The sequence below is a fragment of the Panthera uncia genome, chromosome F1 (genome assembly GCF_023721935.1).
Source record: "Panthera uncia isolate 11264 chromosome F1, Puncia_PCG_1.0, whole genome shotgun sequence".
Lineage (NCBI taxonomy): Eukaryota > Metazoa > Chordata > Mammalia > Carnivora > Felidae > Panthera > Panthera uncia.
This window is the reverse complement of record NC_064813.1, coordinates 1,018,708-1,030,542: the sequence shown is the minus strand read 5'-3', so window position 1 is coordinate 1,030,542 and position 11,835 is coordinate 1,018,708. Positions and strand designations below refer to the sequence as shown.

Below are 11,835 nucleotides of genomic sequence, written 5' to 3'. Positions count from 1 at the left end.
GCATAAAAAACTTCAGGTCTCCGGTATTTATTTTCACTTGTTCTACTAATTATTTACAAAACATTCTTTGTTAACTTTTATTTTATAAATGTGTAGTATATTAAGCGTCTTTAAAATTTTGTTCAATTGAAACTACATTAACTTTGATTTGCTTTACTGGGATTTTTTTTTTTTTTTTAATACACCTTTTCCATGTCAGTGCGTAGCACTTACCCAATTGTTTGTATTCCCTTTCAATCCAATAAACAGAATGAATAAGAAATTGTTGCTGTGTTAAATCTCCTAATACCCACTCATCTGAATGCTTACATAGTATGTATGACTTTTAACCTAAAACGATGGATTTGCTGAATTTGACTTTCCTCCGTTTCCCTGGAGGTTGTTTTTAATGTTTACTTTGGAGAGAGCGCAAGCGGGGGAGGGGCAGGGAGTGGGGAAACCGAATCCAAAGCAAGCTCTGCGCTGAGGTGGGGCTCGAACTCACGAACCACGGACGAGACGGTGACCTGGACCGAAGTTGCTGAAGTTGGACACTCGACCGACTGAGCCACCCAGGCGTCCCTGGGACGTCTTTTGTAAAGCGCAGTTGTGTAATCGTGGAGGGATTAGTTTAGAAAAAAATTTAAGGGATACTTGCATTTTAAAGGAATCACATGCCTGCTCCATTTTGTTCAAAAATGTCACTGCATCTGAAATTCGTCATTAGGAGTTGGATATGTTGATTAGTGGAGAAAATATGCTTCCAGTTTGAGATTAAAATTTATTTCCTGGGGCACCTGGGTGGCTCAGTCGGTTAACAGTCTGACTTCGGCTCAGGCCACGATCTCGCGGCTCGTGGGTTCGAGCCTCACGTCGGGCTCTGTGCCGACAGCTCGGAGCCTGGAGCTGCTTCGGCCTCTGTGTCTCCCTCTCTCTCTTACCCTCCCCCGCTCATGCTGTGTCTCTTTTTTCAAAAATAAACATTTTTTAAAAATTGAAAAATGTGTTTCCTCACGAATAATTTGGAGAATTTAAACATTTCCATGGAGAAAGCATTCAGTGTGTGCAAACCCACCGCACGGCTGTGCTTACAGAGAAAGGGAAAGAGCTGTAAGGTGCTTCCGGCCAGCGGCAGCATCCTGCACAAGAAGGACGTTCACCTGTGACAGGCCAGCACCAGGCGGGCAGCTAATGGGGGGCTGGCGGCCGCCAGAGCCGGGCTAGGGGGATCTACGTGCTTTCTTTAAGTAAGGTGCTCCTTCGCGGATTTGGAAACTCCCAACTGTTCATTTACACGTCAGCTCTTGTGTCAGAGCTCGATATCCGGCATGGAGAATTTTCCAGCCTTCGCGAATCTAAGCGTGGAAGTTGTATTTTTTTTTTTTTTTTTAAGTGTATTTATTTTGAAAGAGAGCACGCATGAGTGGAGGAGCGGCAGCGAGAGAGGGGGAGAGAAAGAACCCCAAGCAGACTCCGCACCGTCACCACAGAGCCTGACACGGGGCTCGAACCCACAAACCGTGAGATCATGACCTGGGCCTAAGAGTCCCGACCGAGCCCCCCAGGCACCCTGTCTTCTGGCTCTTAAAGCTACAGTTTGCAAAGGAAAACAGGCTTTAAGTGAAGGTGCCCGAGCCTCTCTCAGGCAGGCAGGTGTGTTTCGGTGAGCTCTGTCCCCATTCGTGGGCTTGCATGCAAAGAACGTTCCAGCAAGCCTCAGTCTCCTTATCCACAGAGACCGCCCCCCTCCCCGAGCAAGTATGCCTGCTTTCACTTCTGTCCCTGCTCTCCCTCCTGGCACACGTGCGGGGCCTCGGGACGTCTGTCAGGTGCCAGGCGTGCTCAGTGTGCGTGTCATGTAGTCCCTATGAGCAAGAGAGTCCCTTTGTGCCGGTTATGTAGCCCGGCCTCACGAGGCGAACGTGACCAAGGGGTGGCGGGCCTGGGGTTCAAATCTCCCTGTGATTCCACAGTCTGCCCTTCTAAACCCGGGACCATGTAAGCGGTTCAGCTTCCAGACTGCGAGTCCCATTTGGGAACACATTTGTTCAGCTGGCGCTCCATGCTGGTGCAGAGCCCGCGCTTGTGACCTTGGCAGTGAGGCCAGGAAGCAGGAGCCCGAGCGGGGAGGGGATGGACAGCGACCAGCCGCGGCACCACGCCTCTGTCTGGCCGAGGAGGGAGGTCCCCACGCGGTGGGCACTCAGGCCGCCGTCCAGCTGCTTCCCGTGCTTTTCTTCCGTTCTCCAGTGGCTTCACGGGGCACGGACTCCAGTGCCTGGTTTACAGACGAGACAACTGGGCTCAAACGAACCGGTCTGCAGGCACAGGGCCTCTGAGCTGGGTGCCTCCGAGCGCACGCGCTTAAGCACCGCCAAGAACAAACTCCCTTGGTCCGTAGGTAGCCGCTTACCTTGGACTCAAAACCATACAAACTTGGCAAAGGTCGGCGAAGATTGGAAGGGCCCGCTGGTTCTGGCTGAGTGCGCAGCTCAGAGAAGAAAATGACAGTCTCAAAAGTCTATCAAGAGACTTCTCTCCGCATAAGTCAAGTGGTCCATAAAACAGACGCGGGAAGTTTCATAGAGGAGAGCCCCCACAGTAAGTTTGCGCATCTTCAGAGTGCATAAATTTATAGCGTAGCGGTTAAAATCACGGGTCCTGGAATCTTCAGACCTGACTCTAAATCCGATCACTGGACGTGTGGTGATTTACACAAGTTACTTCACGTCCCCTGACCTGCAGGCGCAGCTAACGGTGTTGGGCGCTCGGCTCCGTAACACGGGGCGTGTGCGGAGTCGCTCGGCAAACTGTGCTTGAAGACGGGCTGAAAAGTCAGCACAGACGATGCAGTCAGCAAAATCCGGAAGATGGAGCTTCTGCACAACACACGACCTGAGCTGACCTGACCTGGGTCAGATGACCCAGCTTCTTCCAACAGATTGCCGGAAAACAAGAGGGAACCTAGCGGAGGAGGAGACATTAACCGGAGGAGATGTGTAAATCTGGTTTGGATCCATGCAAGCGTGAACAAACCAACGGAAACGCTTGTGAGCCAATGGGGGACATGTGAGCACCAACCAGATACTTCGGACCAAGAGATCGCATTTATGTAGGATATCGGTACCGTGGTCGTGTGTTTTCAGGACCCTTATCCTACAGAGATGTGGCCAAAATAGCACAGATGTAATGATGTCTCTTATTCAAAACCATCTGACTTCAGAACAGTAGGGGGAGGGAGCAGATTACGCATAAAACAAGAATACCCATGACCAATTACTGTAGCTGATACAATACAAAATTACCAAATACCATTAACCAGTCCCTTCACTGTCTTCAAAAGTCAGTATGTGCCCGTGTGGCCACACGAATCCTGACAGGGAGGATGGATCGACAGCCGGACACGTCCCTTTTAATGGGCCCGCCGAGCACGGCGCTCCCCCCACGTGCATCCAGTCTGCGAAATAAACGTGGGATCAGCTGTCAAAGGAGATCCGTCCCTCCTCCGCCCCAACTCTGTCACACTGTCACTGACAGATTATCGATTTCAGTGAACGTGGAGGGGCTCACCGGGGAGCCAAGGTCAGGTCCCGCCAGGGCCCTCGGGGAGTGGGACCTGGAGTAGTTGTCAAAGTGACCCTCCTGGGAAAGGTGCCTGGGGAAGCAGCCTTTGCCAAGGAATTGAAAGAGCAGCTGACTCAGAACCGAGTTACCTCTGAGACCCCCGCAGTCTGGACGGGACGGCCGCAGTTCCCGCTGCCCTTCAGCTTTGGGGGACCCTCATCTGGGAATTCAGATCAGTCAGGGCCAACCAAAGAGAATACAGATTTAATTAAAAACAAGTTGATTACTCGCCACCTTCAGAATTTTCACAGAAATTATAGCCAAAAACCACAAGGCTTTGCCCCGGAAGCCAGAATGGCCTAGCTGAATGAGCATCACCTCGCCAGAATGTGTCCGTCTGTTAGCCACGCAGCAAACTCTTGGTCCAAAGTACACGTGGCCGGTGGTGGGTGCCCAGGCGGAACCCACAGGGCTTCAGACCCCCTCCTCCAGCTCGTTGCCAGTCCCTGCACAACCAGGACAGCGTTACTCACGTTTGGGGACGGTCACACCCGGCCCGGCACACTCCGCCACCCCGGCTTCGGGTTTCACGGCCTCCAATCCGGCCTCGAACCCAGTGGGGCCGGGTGGCACCGCTCCATCGGGCCTTCCTGCTGGAAGAGCACCTGGAGAGCGAGGAGGCACAGGGGTGCACGTGTGTTCTGTCCCCAGGGGCCCCAGCTACATCCGGTCTGGCTTCCTCGGCAAACAGCGGGGGCCCCGGGTCTTGCCTTCGCCAACGGACGGGGAAGGAGCGGCCTCGGCCAACCTCGGGGCTCCGAGGTCACCTCTAGCAGCAGCGACGTGGGTCCCCTCCAGGGAACACAGGACACGGACCTGAGCACGTCGCCCAGCTTTGAGAGCCGGTGCTTGCCCCTCGCCATCACCTGGGGAAGACCCCCCTAAAAATACACGCCCACACTGGTCACCGCCGGCCCTGCCGCACGCAAGCCACACAAGACGGGCGGCTGTGCAGCTGTAACCACGGCGAGCGTGTCAGGAGGAAGGGCGCACGGGCTCCTGCCTGGCTCCGAAGGCTTGTGGGAGAGAGGAAACCACTCTGGCCACAGCCCCCAGCACCTGCCAGCTTCCCAGGGCGTCCCGTCGTCTCTGGGCTCTGAGGGCCCGTGCTCTCCCGCAGCTTCGCCGCTTTCAGAGCTCGAGGGGACACCAGGAGCCACGGGAGATGAGAGAGGCAGGCAGAGAACCAGGTTTCTTCTCAAACAGCCAGGTGCCTCCAGAGGAAAAGGTAAGAAAAGTACCTTTTCGGTCACAGGTTCTCGGCTCTTTGCCGGCACAGCCACAAATACTCACAGGGAGGGCCTGTCGGGGCCCGGGAGGCCGGCAGAGCACCTCTCCTCACCCGTCACTGCGGACGCCACATAGAGGGTTTACCCCTCGGGCTCTGCCACGGCCAGAGCTTCAGAGAGTGGCGTTAGGGTGCCAGACAGGAACGACAGAAACGGCCTGGCTCACTTCACCCAGCGGAGCCGGAGAGGTGAGTGCTCCCCGGGGCCCCCACCAACCGCAGGGGCGGCTCGTCCAGATCTCCCACATCACGCATTGGTCATCGGCGCGGTAGCGGGGCCCCAGGCAGAGCGGTGACGGGCTCCAAGGTCCCTCGACGACCCGCCGTTCCTGCTCTAACCTGACGAGCATCTTGTACCAAATCACTGCCCCAAACCCATTAACCCCAAGAACCAAATGCAGCGGGATCGGCTAGAACACGAAAGCAAGACCCGGCTGGAGCCAGTGCGGTCGAATGGGTTTGAGGCGGAGTTTGGAGGCCATGGCTTTAAATGAAAATGCTTGATAATATTTTGCTTTTTTGATTTATTTTCCTTTCTAGAAGCGGGAATTACACGGTACCTGGGCAAATGGCTTATAAGGTTTCACAGATTCTGCAAAGAAATACGTATTTTTTGAAATGTCACTTTCTGTTAACGTTCTTGTGAGAAAACTCAGCCAACAGTCCCATAAACCTTTAAACCATACTGAACGTAGCGAAGCTGCCTCGACAGAGGCCAAAGGGCAACGCTTTCCTCCTCTGCCTGGGTGGCCAGCGGCGCTCTGCACTCTGCCTTTTCTGCTGTCCACAGGCTTCCCTGTGTTTCTGCAGCGGGCAAGGCTGGGGCGGCCGTGCCGTCACTACGTACAAATGCCAGTCCTCGACATACAGACGATGAAAACCACACGTCGGGGTTCAGGCTGACGTGGAGAACCAGAAATCTACAAAAACTCAATTCGTGTTTTTTAAATACTTTATATGGTAAAAATACAGCAAAAATATTTTATTTTGTTCAAAGAGGAAAAAATATACTGCTATGGTCACGGTTCTCAGGATGATCCACGTGGTCTCTGGCTCCCCGACGACGCGCGGTGGCGTGGGCCGGCTCCGGACGCGGCGCCCGCAGCCTCAGTCGTTTATCAGAGCCAAGATCATACTGCGGGGAGAAGAGATCGGTGTTACCGACGTCTCCTCAGCGGTGTTCCTGCACAGCCCGGCCCGGCCACGCTGCTGTCTGGGGCTCAGCAAGGAACAGACCATCGTTTACACGTAAAAGAAAGAATGTCCGGGGGCGCCTGGGGAGCTCAGTCAGCCGAGCGTCTGACTCTTGATTTCTGCTCAGGTCGTGAGGTCACGGTCGTGAGATCGAGCCCCGAGTGGGGCTCTGTGCCGACAGTGCGAGCCTGCTTAGGATTCTCTCTCTCCCTCTCTCCCCTCCCCTGCCCGTGCTTGCTCTCTCTCTAAATAAACTTTTAAAAAATGTGTAATTAGGGCCTCTCAAAGCCTTAATTTTTTTCACTTAGAAAAACAATAAATAACTGGGGTGGGGGTGGGAGTACAACCTAAAACCAACATTGGGCTACAGTTTGGAGCAAACACGGAAAACCAAACAAGACTTTAATTCTCTGCACATGCAAACTGCAGCCCGGCAGTGCACCGGGCAGGACCCTCGCTTCCACGCAGGATTCCGGGCTGTTCCTGGGTGCCGCCCACGCGGCCCGACAGCGTCTGACACTCAGCGGTCACTCAGTAAACACTCTGCTAAAACCACCACAGTTAACAGCAGCAACGAAACTACCATCATTTTCTTTCCCTGCTTAGATGACCAAACTTCACAGAAACCCCCTTACACGTTACTAATGCAGTGATTCGTTGCCCAAATTTAACCAAACCAGGTGTAGCCCACGTGCAGCACAGATTCACGGGAGCGGCTGATCCCCGTGAAAGATTCTGAGAGTTTACCGCCAGTCAGCACAAACCTACATGCTTTACATGCATTATCTCATTTAGTCCAGATCACAATCCAACGAGGCAGGCATTAGATACCGTCCCATTTTCAGACAAAGAAACTGAGGCATAGAGAGGTTAAGAAGCAGCCCTGGGTCACACAGTAAGCGGTCGCCCCCAGACCGCACGAGCCCAGCACCCAAGCAGAACACCAAGAGCATCGACCCCATCACTATCTGAAGAATACAGGCATTTCTCCCTTTCATTCTGTGTAAGAAACACGGACGGATGTGAGTGTCCGCCATGCGGCAGGCGATTCCAGACAGAAGCTGCGTGAAATCCCCGCATTAGAAACCTGACAAGGGGCACCTGGGGGACTCAGTCAGTTGAGCGTCTGACTTCGGCTCAGGTCACAATTTCATGGTTGATGAGCTCGAGCCCCACGTCGGGCTCTGTGCTGTCGGCCTCCGTCCCCCCTCTCTGCCCCTCCCTTGCTCACACGCTCGCTCTCTCTCTCAAAAATAAGTAAACATTAAAAATAAATTATTAAAGGGGCGCCTGGGTGGCTCAGTCTATTAAGCATCTGAGTCTTAATTCTGGCTCATGTCATGATCTCCTGGTTCACGGGTTCGAGCCCCACGTTGGGCTCTGTGCCGGCAGCATGGACCCTGCTTGGGATTCTCTCTACCCCTCCCCTGCTCACCCTCAGTCTCTGAAAATAAACTTAAAGAAAAAACCTGCCATCTCTATGCAGTTTCTAAATATCGGAACCCTTTGAGTGACGAAAATTTAGGCCAACACAAGTTCTTTCTAACAGTCCTCATGCCTGTGTGAAAAATTAAAATTTACCTGGGAAGAGAAATAGGAATGATCTCGTTAAGCCTGCATAAAAAAGGTTAAGCCTGACTTCTAGTCTCCTAAAGGTTTAATCGAATCATACACACAATTTTTTCCTCTTCTTTGCTCGACTCCTTGGCCTGGCGACAGATAAGGGAAAAGGTGGCATGTTTCTCCCTAAAACACAATTTAAGGTTCAGACAGGACCGCACGAGGCTTCCCGCGTCTGGGGGCCAGTCCTTGCTGGTAGCCCTCACTCCCCATCCGCTACGACTGGAAGGCAGACGCGGTTTTACGGGGACGGGCTGCCCGGCACGTGGCGAGGCGGCGCACACCTACGTCCTCACCACATCCCCCTGAGACCCGAGGCGGCCGGTCCCTGGGAGCCGGGGACAGCCTCCGCAGCCACGGAGCAACTAACATCCCGAGTACCTACGGCAGGTCACGCAGATCGCCGATCCGATGACACAGAAGTCTAGGCCGGGAGAATTCCACAGGGTCCCCCAAGGCTCCGCAGCGTTGCCGCAGAACCCACAGCCCCCCACCGCGAGCAGGCGTCCGTGCAGGACAACGCCAGGGGGCCGTGAACTCACCTGTAAAGATACATGAAGAAACAGAGCAAGTGGAAACCAAGCTTGATCATGGCTTCCTTCATGTGCGACTTCAGCTGACCCCGATTGTGGATCTCTGTCGGGTCGAACACTCCCATGTTACCACTCGGCACCATAATGAACCTGAGGCACACGCGATAAAAGGAAATCCAATCATCAGCACAAACATTCAAAGTAAGCACCCAACAACAACCAGCCTTTATTTTTTTTTTTTTTTAATTTTTTTTTTCAACGTTTTTTATTTATTTTTGGGACAGAGAGAGACAGAGCATGAACGGGGGAGGGGCAGAGAGAGAGGGAGACACAGAATCGGAAACAGGCTCCAGGCTCCGAGCCGTCAGCCCAGAGCCCCTCGCGGGGCTCGAACTCACGGACCGCGAGATCGTGACCTGGCTGAAGTCGGACGCTTAACCGACTGCGCCACCCAGGCGCCCCAACAACCAGCCTTTAAAAGTGACCAATCACAGGGGCGCCTGGGTGGCTCACTCAGTTAAGCTTCAGCTCAGGCCATGATCTCACAGTTCATGAGTTCAAGCCCCACGTCAGGCCCTGTGCTGACAGCTCAGAGCCCGGAACCTGCTTTGAATTCTGTGTCTCCCTCTCTCTCCCTGCCTGTCCCGTGCTCGTGCGCGCTCGCTCTCTCTTGCGCTCTCTCTCAAAAACATAAAAAAATAAAAGTGACCAATCACAGCAACCTACAATTCAGACCAGACACGGACGGACTGAGTCTGATGATGTCACTGGCCACCATGTGGTTTTCCTCTGAAAGATACAATGCTTGTTAATTTTCTGCCCTCTAAACAAATCTGGTAACACTCTAGAGAAGGGTATTTTATGCCTTGAGACCCTTTTACCCACCTGTAGAAAACTTCTACATCGGTCATACCTACGGCCGTTTTCCAGCAGACACAGCGAAGGGGACTCCAAAACCAAACCAATTTTATCAAGTTCTTAGAAACTTCTTTATCTAGAAAGTTCTGAAATAATTAATACAATTCGTCCCACAACACCTTTACGGGGAGGAGCAGTCTCAGTTATTCCCATGTCACAAAGGAGGGAGGCTCCTGACCCGAGGATGACACTCCTCCATCCGCACGGTCTGTGAATGGTGCCGGTTTACAGACCCAATTTGGAGGAGACAGAAGGGAAATGATCTAGAGTAAGCGCTACCCCGATAAAACAAAACCCCTCTTCGGTTCAGACAGTAGACAGTTCAGACACGGCACGTAACGTCTAACTTTACGGAACTGTTAAAAACGCAGGCCGAGTGCACGGTATTATTAAGCGATCATACCCCGACGAGTCAGAGATGCCCTCTGCGGAGCGGTGGAGGCGCAGCAGTCGTGGGGACGGGAGCAAGGGCCACAAGGCAAAGCAAGGGAGGGCACAGCGAGCCCGCGCCGCGTTCTGACGCCAGACCAGTTCGACCCAATGTTCCCAGACTCGGGAGGGACTCGCAACTTTTTAAAAAAGTCTGAAGACCCTGGTTTAACACGCCGGGGAAGCCCTCAGGCTTTCCCGCTTCCTTCCCATCGCTGCACGTGCACCAGGTGCTCCCCCACACGACCCCCTTTACGGCCGAGGAGCCGGCTCACTCGGGGAGCGTCCACCCGCTTCGACACCTCTCGGGACTACATGTGCAAGGACGTGCCCTAACCTCGCACGGGCCGGTCCCTTCCTACCATGCGCAGTTCTCACATGGACGTCTGTGAGATGCAAATGCCCCCGAGTTCCACAAACTTAACCCCCCCCCCCCCCCCCCCCAATCCTGCCGCCCCCGAGTAACCGAGAGCCGAGCGACTCCGCTCAGTCTCAGAGCCCTCTCCCGCGGGTCCTGACCGCCCCGGCCCTCATCTGTCACCGACAGGCGGTCAGACTCCATCTCCGTCCGCCCTCCCCTCCGAGTCCCGCTCACACGGGGGTGTCCTCTGCACGCCCGCGTCACAGCCCTGCCCCGGCCCTCCGGTCCCACCCCTGCCTCCTGGCTCTTCCCCACCAGCCGGTCCTTACCACCCGATGTTCCCAGGAAATCTTCCCAAAAACCACTTCCTTCATCAGCTCAGCTGCTCAAAAGCATACAGAGCGAACAAGATGCACAAATGGCTGCGAAGCACATTCGAAGGTACCCAGGTCGTTAGTCCCCAGAGAAATGGGGTCAGAACCACAGCGAAACACGACGCCCAATGGGATGGCTCAAACGAAAGGTCACAGGGGCGCCGGGTGGGCTCAGTCGGAAGGGCGTGCGGTTCATGATCCGCTGGTCACGACCGCGGGGGGAGACGCTACTTAAATTAAAAAAAAGACAGACACACAACAAGAGGTGTTGGCGAGGATGTGGAGAAACGGGAACCCACACACAAAGCTGATGGGAACACAAAATGGTGCGGCTGCTTTCGAAGCCCAGGCGGCTCCTCAAAAAGTTCAGTGTAAAGTTACCACATGAGCCAGCAAATCCACTCCTAGGAAAAGAAAACGTGTGTCCGCACAAAAACACGCACGTGAATGTTCACAGGGCAATTGTTCGTAACGGCCGGAAAGTACAAACAACGGAAATGCCCATCCGCTGCATAAACAAAATGCAGGCCGTCCACACGGTGGAACGGGATTCGGCAACTAAAGGGAATGAACACGGTACCCGCCACACGGATGAGCCTGGAAAACGTGCCGAGTGACAAAACCAGTCACAAAAGAGCACATATTGATCTCTCCTGTCTGACAGGTCTGCACAGAATAGGTTATCTTCTGAGAGACAGAAGGTAAACTGATTGCTCGGGGCCAGGGGAGGGGAGGGGAGAGGAGGGAAGGGAAAGGAGAGGCAAGGGGGAGGAAAGTGGAGGGGAGAGGAGAAGAGGGGAGGGGGAGGGGAAGGGTAGCGGAGGGGAGGAGAGACTGCTAATGGGTATAGGGCTTCCTTCTGGGGTGAGGAGCATGTTCTAGAACAGACTGGTGCCGGCTGCTTACACGTATGAACATACTAGAAAGATCCTGAACAGAGAACCCGCAGTGGGTGAACGTCCTGCCACCAGGGCGCATGCCGACACACGGGCTCCGTGGGCCGGTGCGCGCGATTCTGGGTGGCGTGTCCTGACCGCATCAGCAGCTGTTCCGGCTCCCTCGTCGGCGCCTGCAGCCTGCCGGCCCTCACGCCTGGTGCGTCTGCCCCCAGCCCCCCAGCGCTCCCTTGTCCGCACACCCTGGAGAAGTCCTTCCCCCTCCCGTCTGTCAGACCTTCCCCTTCCCCGTGTAGGCTCTGCGCAGACACCCCTCCTGGGAAGGTCCCAGCGCGAGGCCTCCCCGCCACCTGTCGGGTGGCCCAGCCAGCCTCGTACTGAAGCCAGCTGCCTATTTTGTCACTCAGCGTTTGCCTCTTGGCCTGCGGGCAGAGCCCGTCTCACACAGGTCCGCGCCCCCAAAAGCAGGAAGTGCAGATGTCTGAAAAGAGGAAAGGGTCCGTCTGTTGACCTTTTTTTTAAACCTTTTTAAGTAGCAGGTAAATCTGGGAACAGCCAGCCAATCTGTCACTGGGGGAATAAATTATCAGGGCAATAAACCCACGTGATCTTTGTGATG

At 54.4% G+C, this 11,835-nt stretch overlaps 1 protein-coding gene across 2 annotated transcripts in view; it reads right to left on the bottom strand.

Annotated features, from left to right (window-relative positions):
- Nucleotides 1-5,829: 5,829 nt before the first annotated feature.
- The window catches only part of CNIH4 (cornichon family AMPA receptor auxiliary protein 4), a 29,935-nt gene continuing 23,929 nt past the window's right edge, over nt 5,830-11,835 (bottom strand). For both annotated transcript variants that reach the window (XM_049633796.1, XM_049633797.1), the window contains exons 4-5: nt 8,248-8,388; nt 5,830-6,026 (exon numbers count right to left, since the gene is read on the bottom strand). In XM_049633796.1, the coding sequence (XP_049489753.1) occupies nt 5,999-6,026; nt 8,248-8,388 (169 nt within the window). In that variant the 3' untranslated portion in view covers nt 5,830-5,998. The remainder of the gene's footprint in view (nt 6,027-8,247; nt 8,389-11,835) is intronic.